This window comes from Hylobates moloch, unplaced genomic scaffold (assembly GCF_009828535.3).
Source record: "Hylobates moloch isolate HMO894 unplaced genomic scaffold, HMol_V3 SCAFFOLD_16, whole genome shotgun sequence".
NCBI lineage: Eukaryota > Metazoa > Chordata > Mammalia > Primates > Hylobatidae > Hylobates > Hylobates moloch.
Genome location: NW_026652291.1, coordinates 35,926,141 through 35,939,510, shown reverse-complemented (window position 1 = coordinate 35,939,510; position 13,370 = coordinate 35,926,141). Strand labels below are relative to the sequence as shown.

The following is a 13,370-nucleotide window of genomic DNA, read 5'->3' as shown; positions in this document are numbered from 1 at the left end:
TCCCTTTGGGAATATGATTGCTTTCTTGCATGGTGATTTGCTTCCACTTCCCAGGTTTTGAGAATAATAGGCAGTCAGAAGGCCTGCATGCCAAAGGCAGAAGACATTTGGGAATTTTTTCATCATGAACTTTAAGTTGAAGGAATTAATGATTGGCTGGATTACAATATAAAAAGTGGATGTCTTTACAGTAAAGTAAGTAGAGCTTGAAATACAAAGAATGGAAACTCCTACATGAAAATGTTTTTAGGGGAAAAACATATTTTCTCTTTATGGTTTATTCTGCTCTAGGAAAACACCACCAAGCGAGTGAAACACATAATGTGATTGCATCAGACAAAGCAGGAGAAAAATCAGTTGTCCATGAACATGAGCACAGCCACGACCACACACAGCTGCATGCCTATATTGGTGTTTCCCTCGTACTGGGCTTCGTTTTCATGTTGCTGGTGGACCAGATTGGTAACTCCCATGTGCATTCTGCTGACGGTGAGTGGCTCCAAGGCTTTCTGGGCAGTGCAATACATTTGCAGTTGAGAAAGTTACAAACGATCAAATATTTCAGTCTGTATCAGTGGCCATATTTAGTGCTAAAACTCTTGTCTTCCTTGGGTTCTAGTGAACATTAAACTAAGTGGGGAGAGCTAGTGAGTTGTGGCATGTGGTGCAAAGAAGTGTTTATTGATTTATTACTTTGCTTGTCTTAAAGCTGTCGCATTTGGTTGAGAGTCTAGGGCAGAAGTTCTTAACTTAGTTTTTTGCTATGGAGCCCTTAGGCAGTCTAAAGACTGTGGACCTTTTATTGGAATATTGTTTTTAAATGTATAAAACATGGTACATAGGATCAAAGAGAAAACCATCTGTGTTGAAATACAGTTACTAAAACATCAGAACAAATTTGTGATATAGTAATGTATGTCTCTATCAGTGCATTAAATATTGAGATAATACATTTAAATCCTAAACAAGTTAGAGTTGAATTTTATTTTCTAGGACATTAGTATGCTAGCTATTACATAATAATATGCTTGGCTTAAGAACATTAAATTATGAGGTAGTCTGTAACAAGGCAACATGTATGTCAAGTTAAACATCTATTTGATTTTGGGTTTTTGTTTTGATGGTTATTGGTGTAGAAAATCTTGATTTACAAAGATATTTCCTTACAAATGTACCTAAACACATTTGTAGCTTGCTTTTTAAGGAATCATAAGCTTCTCTATAGGACAACTAGAATTCTCCAAGACTTTTCAAATTTAACTCCAGTCATAGTAACTGTTTTGTTTTAAGATCAATGAATTTATCTTTGGCTAGGTTAACATTTTTCATACGATTTATATTAATAAAAAAGGATTCTGATACATGATGAACTTTGATCCCATGGTGATAGAAATAAATTTGAGAGTTATAAAACTTCTCCAGGGATTGATGTGTAGACATATTTTTTTCAGTTATGTCAGCAGGGAATTTTGCAGATAGGAAATATTGGAAAGCAGCATAAATATCTTGGTCCCCAATGGGAGAGCCTTGTGACTATCACTGGTGGCTAAGTGACTGTTAGATGCAGAGCTACTTGATAGTTGCCCAGCTCCATCACATGAGCATCTGCAGGCAGGAAAGCTGTAATCATGCAGTATGGCAGCAGTTCTGTAAGTCCTTAATTTAAAGTAGTGATGAGTGAAAATGATAATTTAAAGATAATCTACAACCGTAAAATCACCTGATTAGTCTGATTTCTACTGGCAGTAAAGATAGTGCTGATATTACTTGTGGTTTATTGTCTGCATTCATAATTAAAGGAAATGAGGGGGCAGTCGCAGTGACTCACCTGTAATCCTAGCACTTTGGGAGGCCAAGACAGGCGGATCCTTTTGAGTTCAGGAGTTTAAGACCAGCCTGGGCACCATGGCAAAACCCCGTCTCTACAAAAAATACAAAAATTAGCTGAGCATGGTGGTGCGCACCTGTAGTCCCTGCTACTAGGGGGACTGAGGTGGGAGGAACGCTTGAGCCCAGGAGGTTGAGGCTGCAGTGAGCTGAGATCATGCCACTGTACTCCAGCCTGGGTGACAAAGTGAGACCCTGTCTCAAAAATAATAATGATAATAAAAATAAAGGAAATGTGGCCAGGCATAGTGGCTTATGCCTCTAATCCCAGCACTTTGAGAGGCTGAGGGGGAAGGATCACTTGAGACCAGGAGTTCAAGATCAGCCTGGGAGACATGGTGAGACCCCATCTCTACAAAAAAAAAATAAATTACCGAGGCATGATGGGGCATGCCTGTAGACACAGCTACTCAGGAGGCTTAGGTGGTAAGATCACTTGAGCCCAGGAGGTTGAGGCTACATTGAGCCACGATCACACCACTGCACTCCAGTTCAGCCTGAGCAAGAGAACAAGATCCCATCTCAAAAAAAATAAAGGAAATGCTAAATTTCAGAGGTTAGTAAAAATAAAAACGTATTTTTTTCAAGTTAAAGTCACAGACATCCCCTGAATTCTACCTGTACTCACCTCTATAGACCCCAGGCTAAGAATCTTTGATCGACAGAAAAATCTGCAGAAAAGCAGGCAAAAGACATGAACAGATAATCACAATAAGATATTAAAATGGCCCTTAAACATATGAAAAGATGTTCAATTTCACTTGAATACAAGTCAAAGCTATGCCGAGATACCATTTGTTACCTGTCAGGCAAAAATTCAGAAGCTTAACAATATACCCGATTGGCAAAGCTGTGATAGAATAGGCACTCATCTATTGGGGTGGCAATGCACAATGGTACAATGCCCATGGAGAAGAATTTGGCAATATCTTACAAAACTACATATATATTTACCCTTTGACCAAAAATCACACTTCTAGGGATTTACTCAAATACAGCTCCAATATGAAGATACATGTGCACAAGATTATTCAATGCAGCATTATTTGTCATTGGAAAATACTTAAATGTTCAGTCATGGAGATTGGCTGAATGAACTATGGTATGTACACGTAATGGAGTACCATGTAGCTGTAGAAAAGAATAAAGATTCAGGCAGAGCGCAGTGGCTCACCCCTTTAATCCCAGCATTTTGAGAGGCTGAGGTAGGATGATTACTTGAAACTAGAGTTCAAGGCTGCAGTGAGCTATGATCCGCATAACTGCACTCCAGCCCGGGTGACAATGCGATACCCTGTCGCTCTAAAAAAGAAAAAATAAAATAATAAAGATTCAGGTATCTGTGAACTGATAGGGAGAGATTTCCAGGAGGTATTGTTAAATGGAAAAAAAAAGCAAAAAATGTAATGATCATCTAGCATATACTATGTTTTACGTAAGAAAGAAGGGGTAATAAGAAAAACATACAGTTGACCCTTGAACAATATGGGTTTGAACTGTGTGAGTCCATTTATACATGGATTTTCTTTCAATAAAAGTTACACTGAGTGTGGCTGCCTCTCCTGCCTCCCCTTCCACCTCCTTCACCTCTTCTACCTCTGCCACCCCTGAGACAGCAAGACCGACCCCTCCTCTTCCTCCTTGTCCTCCTCAGCCTGCTCAGCGTGAAGATGATGAGGATGAAAACCTTTATGATGATCCACTTCCACTTAATAGTAAATATATTTTCCCTTTCTTATGATTTTTAAATAACAGTTTATTTTACCTAGCTTACTTTTTTGTAAAAATACAGTATTAATACATATAACAAATAAAATACGTGTTAATCGACTTTGTTATCATTAAGACTTCTGATCAACAGTAGGCTATTAGTGGTTAAGTTTTTGGGGAGTGAAAAGTTATATGTGGATTTTTGACTGTGTAGGGGGTCAACACTCCAACCTCCACATTATTCAGTGCAGTGGTCAAGTGTATCTACTTAACCTTTACAAAAAAGAAACAGAAGAAGAACTGGCTAGAAAACAAAAGACATTTATTAACTGCATGGGGTGAGGTGAAGGAGTTGAGAGGGCAGAAGGGTTTTGGGAGCACATGATATTCCCCTGAGCATGCCTTTTTGGTATAATTCTGACTTTTGGAAACATGTTAATATTCTACATATTCAAAAAATAGAATGAAACCAATATGGATGGGAGCACTAACTGAAACAGATGAATTGTATTTCAAGTGAATAATACAATCACACTGAAGGGATTTAACAAAAACTAATTCAAGTTAATTATGAATGTAGTATTTGACTATATATGTTTAGTCTTGGGTAGAGTTGGGAGAAAACCATAAACAAATACTGAACTCGTTGTTGTTGTTGTTTTGTAATGGAATGGGCAAAACAGTTCTGAAGCTGCTTTAGATGTTTTACAGGATTGAGTAAATGGGTCATGTTGATGTTGGTAGAGTCAGGGTTCTAAGTGTGGAAGAAGGAACACACAAGTATGGAGTGGAGGAAGGCAAGAAAGAACCCCTATAGGGACGTATTGGAATTGGAAGTATTGGACTCGGGATTTCTAAATGTATTTGTTTTTGTATATATATTTGTATATACATATATATATGTCCTAGCTCTGTCTGGAGATAGGGCCTAGATACAAAGACATCCCACTAGCATGATCATGCCACAGCCCTTCAGAGAAGACTCAGGGCTGATTCCAGGACAGGGGCAGGGTAAGTACAAGTGAGCTTGGAACATCTAGTACTGAAAAAAACAGAAAGAAGGAAGAAGATGGGAGCATGTCATAGGATATAGGAACCCTCTTAAAAGGGTTCCCACTGGCCACATCTGGGATAAGTTGAGCACCAACATAATTAAGAACAGAAATAAAGCATAAACCATTCAAAAAATGGGAATCCGGCTGGGCGCGGTGGCTCACACCTGTAATCCCAGCACTTTGGGAGGCCAAGGCGGGTGGATCACCTGAGGTCAGGAGTTCAAGACCAGCCTGGCCAACATGGTGAAACCCCATCCAATACAAAAATTAGCTGGGTATGGTGGCACACGCCTGTAATCCCAGCTACTAGGGAAGCTGAGACGGGAGAATTGCTTGAACCCAGGAGGCAGAGGTTGCAGTGAGCCAAGATTGTGCCATTGCATTCCAGCCTGGGAGACAAGAACTAAACTCTGTCTCAAAAAAAAAAAAAAAAAATGGGAATCCATGAGCCCATCTGTGAGATAGATATATATATATATATATATATATACAGAGAGAGAGAGAGCACTTGCTTATAGTAGAATGCTGCAATTGTTAAATGTAGAAAGAGTGCTGGAGTTGGAAAAATACTCATTTTTGCAACCCTCCGTAAAGGTTGACTCAGGCATGCATCATCAATGAATGTTAAATGTAGGGGGCAAATTTTTATTTCCTTATTGGCTTCAAGGGGAAAGAAGTAACTAAATGAAGAAATCAGATGATACCTTGATCAGATAGTCAAAATTAAGGTCACAAGCATTCTGCTTTTGATATGACCAAGTAAGCTCTCAGATCAGCCTCCTTACAGATAACTAAAAATGCTGGACAGAATTCAAAAAACCAGTGGAGAGCGACCCAAAGCAAGCAAATTCTGGAAGGGAGTCAACACTTGGAACAGGGTGCGTTTCCTATTTTTACTGCTTTTAGTAGTCAGTCCCCTGTGGGACAGCTAAAACTCTGATAGAAAACTCAGTCTTTCTGGACTGAAGAACCAGAGGACAGAGTTCAGGAGTTTCAGTGGTTACAGCACTGAAAATAAGGGAGAATCCTAGAAAGAAGAGAAACTCAGCCCCAAATTCTGTATATGAACTGCCTTGGTCTCCAGCTGACCCTGAACCATGCTTGGCAGACTCCAGGTAGCTCAACTGAAGATAATTATGAACTAAACTGGGCTGGATGCAGTGGCTCATGCCTGTAATCCCAGGACTTTGGGAGGCCAAGGTGGGTGGATGGCTTGAGCCCAGGAGTTTGAGACCAGCCTGGGCAACATGTCAAAACCTTTTTTCTACAAAAAAATACAAAAATTAGCTGGTTGTGGTGACCTGCGCTTGTAGTCCCAGCTACTTAGGAGACTGAGGTGGGAGGGTAGCTTGAGCCCAGGACAGGGAGGCTACAGTGAGCCAGTATTGTGCCACTGTATTCCAGCCTGGGCAACAGAGGGAGGCCCTGTCTCCAAAAAAAAAAAAAAAAAAAAAAAAAAAGCACAAAAAAAAATTAAACTGAAAATTGAGCAGCAACCCAAAAGACATTTTGCAGTTTTAATCCAACCAAGCTACTTAAAGCAAAACAAACAAAAAAATCACTCTTTGGAGGAATATAACAAAATCTGACTATCCATGAGATAATGTTGGCAATGTCCAGGATATAATTCAAAATAAACATCACCAGTGAGCAGCAGATGCACATCCTGCACCTCTAGATGTGATACCCGGAGAAGCATCATCACCTTTATAACATTTCATCCAAGAACCCATAGTCTAAGGACATACACACAAAAGTTTTTTATTACTAAAAAAACAAGAAAGGAGGAGAATATATTATCCAAAAATGGCAATGTCATAAAAGTCAAAGAGAGAGGAAATGTTCTAGATTAAAGGAGACTAAAGAGTTACAACTAAGTGAAATGTGTGATTCTAGACTGGATCCTTCCTGGAAAGGAAACATGCCCTGAAGTAAGTACTTTATTAAGCAGTTGACAAAATTACAATGTGCAAGAAAATTAGAAAAACTGTCAATGTTGATAACTGTACTGTACTGTAAGAAAATATCTTTTCTCTTAGAAAATACACATTGAAGTATCTGGGGATAAAGGGTTATTGATATGTGTGTGCAACTTACTTTTAAATGTTAGAGAAAAAGAATGTGTGTGTGTATAGAGAGCATGAGTATAAATGATGAAGCAAATGGGGCAAAATGTTAGTCAATATATTGGTCCATCTGAGAAAAGGATGTATGAATTTTTTTTAACTATTCTTGCAACTTTACCGAAGGTTTAAAATTATTTCCAAATTAGAGTTTAAAAAAATTATGGGAGTAAGCTTAAAACAAAACAAAATAATTTTGGTCTAGAACGGTTTTTAATCTCCTTGTATTTGCTATGTGTTAAATTTTTTTCCATAGAGTTATATTTTTTAATAAAATCTTATCTTGGAAAGTTGGTGTAAGAATAAATGGTTTTATTCATGTGCCTTATTCCAAACAGCAAATGAGAAGCACTGTTGGGTGGTATCGGACTCTGGCTGTATTACATAGTTGGCCACACTGGGATCCAAGACATTTTTCTTGTGATTCTTGTCAGTTTCAGTTTAAAGTAGGCTGAGCATGGTGACTCATGCCTGTAATCCCAAGCGATTTGGGAGGCCAAGACGGGAAGATTGCTTCAGCCCAGGAGTTTGAGACCAGCCTGGGCAACAAAGCGAGACCCTGTCTCTACAAAAATCTTAAAAATTAGCTGGGCGTGGTGGCATGTGCTTGTAATCCCAGTTACTTGGGAGGCTGAGATGGGAAGATTGCATGAGCCCAGGAATTCGAGACTGCAGTAAGCTATGATTATGCTACTGTGCTTCAGCCTGAGTGACAGAGGAAGACCCTGTGTCTTAAAAAAAGAGAGAGAAAAAGAAACAAGGATGGTCGAATTTCACACTTGTGAACCTGTAGTTCAGGGAGTTGTAAGTTTCTCCTACCTGACCTTATTCATGGTCAGGAGAGTGTTGTGAGTTCAAGAACAGAGAGTAGCTGCAGAAAGTAATGACCTTTTGTGTGTTCTCTGATCCTGGGAAGGGGCAAGTGGCTCTAGTTTCCCTCTGACATCCTGCTCTGTGTGTGTGTGTATACATGTGTGAGTGTTTGCTTATGCAAGAAAGGAAGGGGCCTGGGCGCGGTGGCTCACACCTGTAATCCCAGCACTTTGGGAGGCCGAGGTGGGTGGATCATGAGCTCAGGGGTTCGAGACCAGCCTGGCCAACATAGTGAAACCCCGTCTTTACTAAAAATACAAAAAAATTAGCGAGGCGCGGTGGCGGGCACCTGTAATCCCAGCTACTTGGTAGGCTGAGGCAACGAGAATCGCTTGAACCTGGGAGACAGAGGTTTCAGTGAGCCGAGATCGCATCACTGCACTCCAGCCCGGGCGACCATACAAGATTCCATCTCAACATTAAAAAAAAAAAGGAAGAAAGGAAGGAAGAGGACCAAGCTGGGGCAAAGCTAGCCTTCTCTCAGGGTATCTTTCTTCCATACCATTCTACTTTCTCAGAATCCTTGATCTGCGAAAGAGAAATTTGGAAAATGATGAAATGGCCACTTCACTTCTATGTGTTTTGAAACATGTATGTAAATGTAAACATGTTAAATATGTGAAATAAAATTTTTCCTCCTCAGTAAGTTGAAAGAAATTTCCATTTAACAAATGATTTTTTTAAAAAAACCTGATTCTAAAGATATATATGGTGATTGTCAGGCCAGGCACAATGGTGCATACCTGTAATCCCAGCACTTTGGGAGGCCGAAGTGGGAAGATGGCTTGAGGTCAGGAGTTTGAGACTAGCCTGGACAACACAGCAAGACCCATCTCTACAAAAAAGTACTTTAAAAATTAGCCAGGCATAGTGGCACTTGCCTGTAGTCACAGCTACTCAGGTGGCGGAGATGGGAGGGAGAATCACTTCAGTTCGAGGCTGCAGTGAGCTGTGATCGCACCACTTCACTCCAGCCTGGGCAACAGAGCAAGACTCTGTCTCTAAAAAAATAAAAATAAAAATAAAAATAAAATGTGTGGGCGCAGTAGTGCCCTGTAATCCTATACAGAGAATTAAATGTAACTTGTGTTCCTTTATTATTACTCCTGTTTTATCTCTGAAGTCATTGTTTTTGCTGGCTTTCATGTGTGATGACCTGATTTTACCTATTTTCTGCAGAGTTTTATGTATTATAAAATATCAACAAAAGTATATTTATTAAATTTATGCTAAACTGCAGTCTTTATAGGTTTGTAAAAACTTTCTAATTTTAAAGCCTCTAATTGTTTAAGATCCTAAGTATAACTGGATGATAAGGCTTTGTATAAAAAAAGGCTAGAGCCAGCTTGCACATAGTGTAATTTGACTGTTCCTTCCAGTTCAGGGTAGCGTTGAGCTATTTGCTGGCTCAGAGTGATTAGGGTCTTTAGCTTCCCTTCTTTGCAGTGTTTTAATAGGAAAATATCATTTATTAATAAGAGGTAATATCTTACTTTACTTGTATACTTTTTCCATTGTAAACCCCTCCCTTTTGTATGCTGGACTCCTAAGAAGATTAAATCCCCTGTAACTTACTTGACTGATGTTCATCTGTCATTTTACCTGGCATTCTGATGTCCCTATCTTTTAACTTTATTTACTTGTATGTTTCCTACAATAGCAGTAACATCTTTATTTAATACACATAAATGCTTTTTTTACTCTTCAGCAAGGATTTATTAAGTAACTATTGGGTGCCTAGTGCTGTGCTACATTCTGTCAGACATGTTAAAGGAAAAGAGAGGTAGAAAATTTAATGCTTTAGCATTTACAGTCCATATGGGGATAGAAAACATTCAAGTGAAAATGGCTGTGTATATCTGAGGTGGTGTATAGAGGAACCTTTGAAGACTGCCCATATAGATCACTAGGTCTAGGCAAGGGGAGAGTTGCTTTGAGCTGGAATCAATTTTAAAATTTTTTTTTTTTATTTTTAATTTTTCTTGAGACAAGGTCTTGCTCTGTCACCCGAGCTGGAGTCCAGTGGCATGAGCATAACTTGTTACAGCCTTAAACTCCTAGGCACAAGTGATCCTTCCACCTTGACCTCTTAGATATCTGGGACTACAGGCATGCACCACCACACTGGGCTAAATTTTAAAAATTTTGTAGAGATAGGATCTTGTGATGTTGCCCAGGCTGGTCTCAAACTCCTGGCCTCAAGTGATCCCTCCCCCTCGACCTCACAGACTGCTGAGGTTACAGGCATGAGCCACCATGCTTAGTCTTCAATTTTTTATTCTTTCTTGAGGGAAGTGGTTCTGTAGTTAGACTTTGATTGATGTCCAAGTTTTGGGTTAACAAGCTGAGAAGTTCAGTATGTGCCAAGAATTATAGGTGAGGAGACTTGGGGAAAGGAGAATAAGAAGGTTTTGTCTGATGTTGTTAAGCAAACTGGTTTAACCAGGCTGGACATTGAGAAATAAGTTGGAACTAGTTGATGAAGGGCTTAAGAACCTACCTAATATAGCAGTTTGCCCTGAATTTGAAAAGCAGCAGATTCTTAAATGGTAACTGACACATCAGAAGGGTGGTGGGTTTTTTTGTTTGTTTGTTTTTGAGACGGAGTTTCACTCTTGTTGCCCAGGCTGGAGGGCAATGGCACAATCTCGGCTCATTGCAACCTCTGCCTCCTGGGTTCAAGCAATTCTCCTGCCTCAGCTCCCAAGTAGCTGAGATTACAGGTGCCCGCCACCACACTCAGCTAATTTTTGTATTTTTTAGTAGAAACGGGGTTTCACCATGTTGGTCAGGCTGGTCTCGAACTCCTGACCTCAGGTGATCCACCTGCCTCGGCCTCCCAAAGTGCTGGAATTACAGGTGTGAGCCACTGTGCCCGGCCAACGGTGGTGGTTTCAAAAGATGAATTTGACACGGATGTGTAAGATGAATTATATTAGGGAAAAATGAGAGTAGGGAACCTGATGCTAATTTAGGTTTGAGTGATGAAAATTTAGGTTAGGGTGATGGCAATAAAAATGTGACAGATGTTAGAATGAAGATAAAGTTGCAGGATGCTAAGGAAGAGATAGACAATGACAGTTAGATTGGTCTGGAAAGAAATGATCAGAGGCCATAGAGCACTTTCCTTGGAATAGTAGAGGAAGAGGATTAAGGAATAGGAGGAAGTTGGGGCCGTTGGGGGTTACACATTTCAGTGATTTTTCTGTTAAGGTAAGGCCGAGTCAAATGAAGAGTTCTCTCTTAGCCACCTCTTCAGGACAGGGAAATCTTCTAAGGGTTTGAAGCAGAAAGAAAAAAGATAGTGGCTGGGTGCGGTGGCTCACACCTATAATCTCAACACTTTGGGAGGGTGAGGTGGGTGGATCATTGGAGGTCAGGAGTTTGAGACCAGCCTGGCCAACATTAGTGAAATTCTTTCACCTCCAGACCAACGTTTGAACAGTTTCAGTCTCACATAGCTTAACGCTGTCTTTCTCATTTTCACTTTAGATCCAGAAGCAGCAAGGTCTAGCAATTCCAAAATCACCACCACGCTGGGTCTGGTCGTCCATGCTGCAGGTAGGGTTGGATTGCAGTGGAACTTCTTTGTTTTCTGTCACACAGGGGAGACCTTAGTGTTTATATTTCAGGGACTGTCCTCAATGAATGCTCTTGGACTGGCCTTTGAGGAAAAGGTTTCTTAATGAAGTCCTCCAACACAAGCACAAGCCTGGTGTGCTCAGTGTCAGGGGTTTGCAAGCTAAGAATGGTTTCTATACTTTTTAATGGTTTAAAAAAAGAGAGAGAGAGAGAGGAACATACTGTAGCACATAAGAATTATATAATTCAGGCCGGGCGCGGTGGCTCACGCTTGTAATCCCAGCACTTTGGGAGGCCGAGGCGGGCGGATCACGAGGTCAGGAGATCGAGACCACGGTGAAACCCCGTCTCTACTAAAAATACAAAAAATTAGCCGGGCGTGGTGGCAGGCGCCTGTAGTCCCAGCTACTCGGAGAGGCTGAGGCAGGAGAATGGCGTGAACCCAGGAGGAGGAGCTTGCAGTGAGCTGAGATCGTGCCACTGCACTCCAGCCTGGGTGACAGAGCGAGACTCCGTCTCAAAAAAAAAAAAAAAGAATTATATAATTCAAATTAAGGAAGTTTTATTGGAACACAGCCTTGCCCATGTATTTATGTATTGTTTGTGACAGTGAATTTGATTAGGGAAAAATGAGAGTAGGGAACCTATTGCTGATTTAGGTTTGTTTGAGTGATGAAAATTTAGGTTAGGGCGATGGCAATAAAAAATGGAGAAAGGCAAATGTGACTTCTGTTAGAATGAAGATAAAGTTGCAGGAGGCTGAGGAAGAGATAGACAATGACAATGATCCATCTCTTTTGTTTTTGTGCAACAGTGGCAGAATTGAACAGTTGCAAGAGACCAAATAACTGCAAAGCCTGAAATATTTACTGTCTAGCTCTTAAGAAGAAGTTTGCTCTTTTCATTCTTGGCTCTAGAATGTCATCTGGAAAAGAGCCTTGGCACTTTTGTCCTGAACAGCTCTGTTACCAGTTTATATGCAAAGCACCAGTTTAAGCAGAAGTGGTATGCAGTGGAATGCAGAGGTCTCAGCATTGCCGGCAGGGTACACTGTAGAATCATAACCCAAACCTAGTCCTAGTAATAGAATTCTATCAGTGGCAAAGAAAGGCATGTGAAAGGTGGTACACTGTTACCGTGCCCTTTCTAAGTATAATATGCTTTTCTAACAAATTTCATTCATTCAACCAGTGTTTACTCATTAAGTAGTAATCATCTATATAGAGTTCAGTATCTTTATTTTCTTTTTTTCTTTTTTTCTTTTTTTGAGAAGGAGTCTCACTCTGTCGCCCAGGCTGGAGTGCAGTGGCGCAATCTCGGCTCACTGCAAGCTCCACCTCTCGGGTTTAAGCAATCCTCCTGCGTCAGCCTCCCGAGTAGCTGGGACTATTTTGTTTCTTTGCCTATAAGATTAAGAGATGCTTCTTTTGAAATTCTTCTTTGGTATTTCCTTTGTTACAATTTGATTAACTAATCAATGGATTTTTGATTAGTTGGAAAATTGAATGTCAGTTTTCCAATAACAACAACAGCAACCAAAATAACCAACATTGAATACTCTGGGCCAGATGCTATGCTCTTTACATTATCTCATTTAATCCTCACGAAAACTCTTAAGAAATACATACTTTATTGAACACATTTTAAAGATAAGGCTGGCATGTAGCAAGGTTAAGTAACCTTACTAGATCCAGCTGGACCTGACTGTAAAGCTCATACACTCAACCACTACACTGTTGTTGTTGTTGTTGTTTATAGTATTTTATGTTTCCTTGTTTCCAAATATAGCTGATGGTGTTGCTTTGGGAGCAGCAGCGTCTACTTCACAGACTAGTGTCCAGTTAATTGTGTTTGTGGCAATCATGCTACACAAGGTAAGCAACATTTTGGTGTAAGGTTTGGTATTGAGTGTATTCATAATTAAAATTTCTCACGGTCCTTAATGTTTTTTCTGGAATGGGAACATTTTCTTCGTTTCATAATTGCTATGCATTTTGGAAAATTGAATAAATCTGTTCATAGCTTCTTGTTCCCATTTTCTTTTTTTTTTTTTAATTATACTTTAGGTTTTAGGGTACATGTGCACAATGTGCAGGTTTGTTACATATGTATCCATGTGCCATATTGATTTCCTGCACCC

General features: G+C 40.0%; 1 protein-coding gene across 6 annotated transcripts in view; it reads left to right on the top strand.

The window, feature by feature from the left end:
* Positions 1-13,370, top strand: part of SLC39A9 (solute carrier family 39 member 9) — a 68,810-nt gene that overhangs the window by 46,814 nt on the left and 8,626 nt on the right. For 4 of the 6 annotated variants that reach the window (XR_009210236.1, XM_032179295.2, XM_032179292.2 and 1 more), the window contains exons 3-5: positions 292-489; positions 11,141-11,209; positions 13,019-13,104. Coding sequence is in view for 5 of the 6 variants with exons in the window: in XM_032179292.2 (XP_032035183.1) it covers positions 292-489; positions 11,141-11,209; positions 13,019-13,104 (353 nt within the window). In the remaining variant the exon portion in view is untranslated. Of the gene's footprint in view, positions 1-54; positions 196-291; positions 490-11,140; positions 11,210-13,018; positions 13,105-13,370 lie in introns of all 6 variants that reach the window. The other 2 variants (XM_032179296.2, XM_032179294.2) reach the window with 2 other exon arrangements.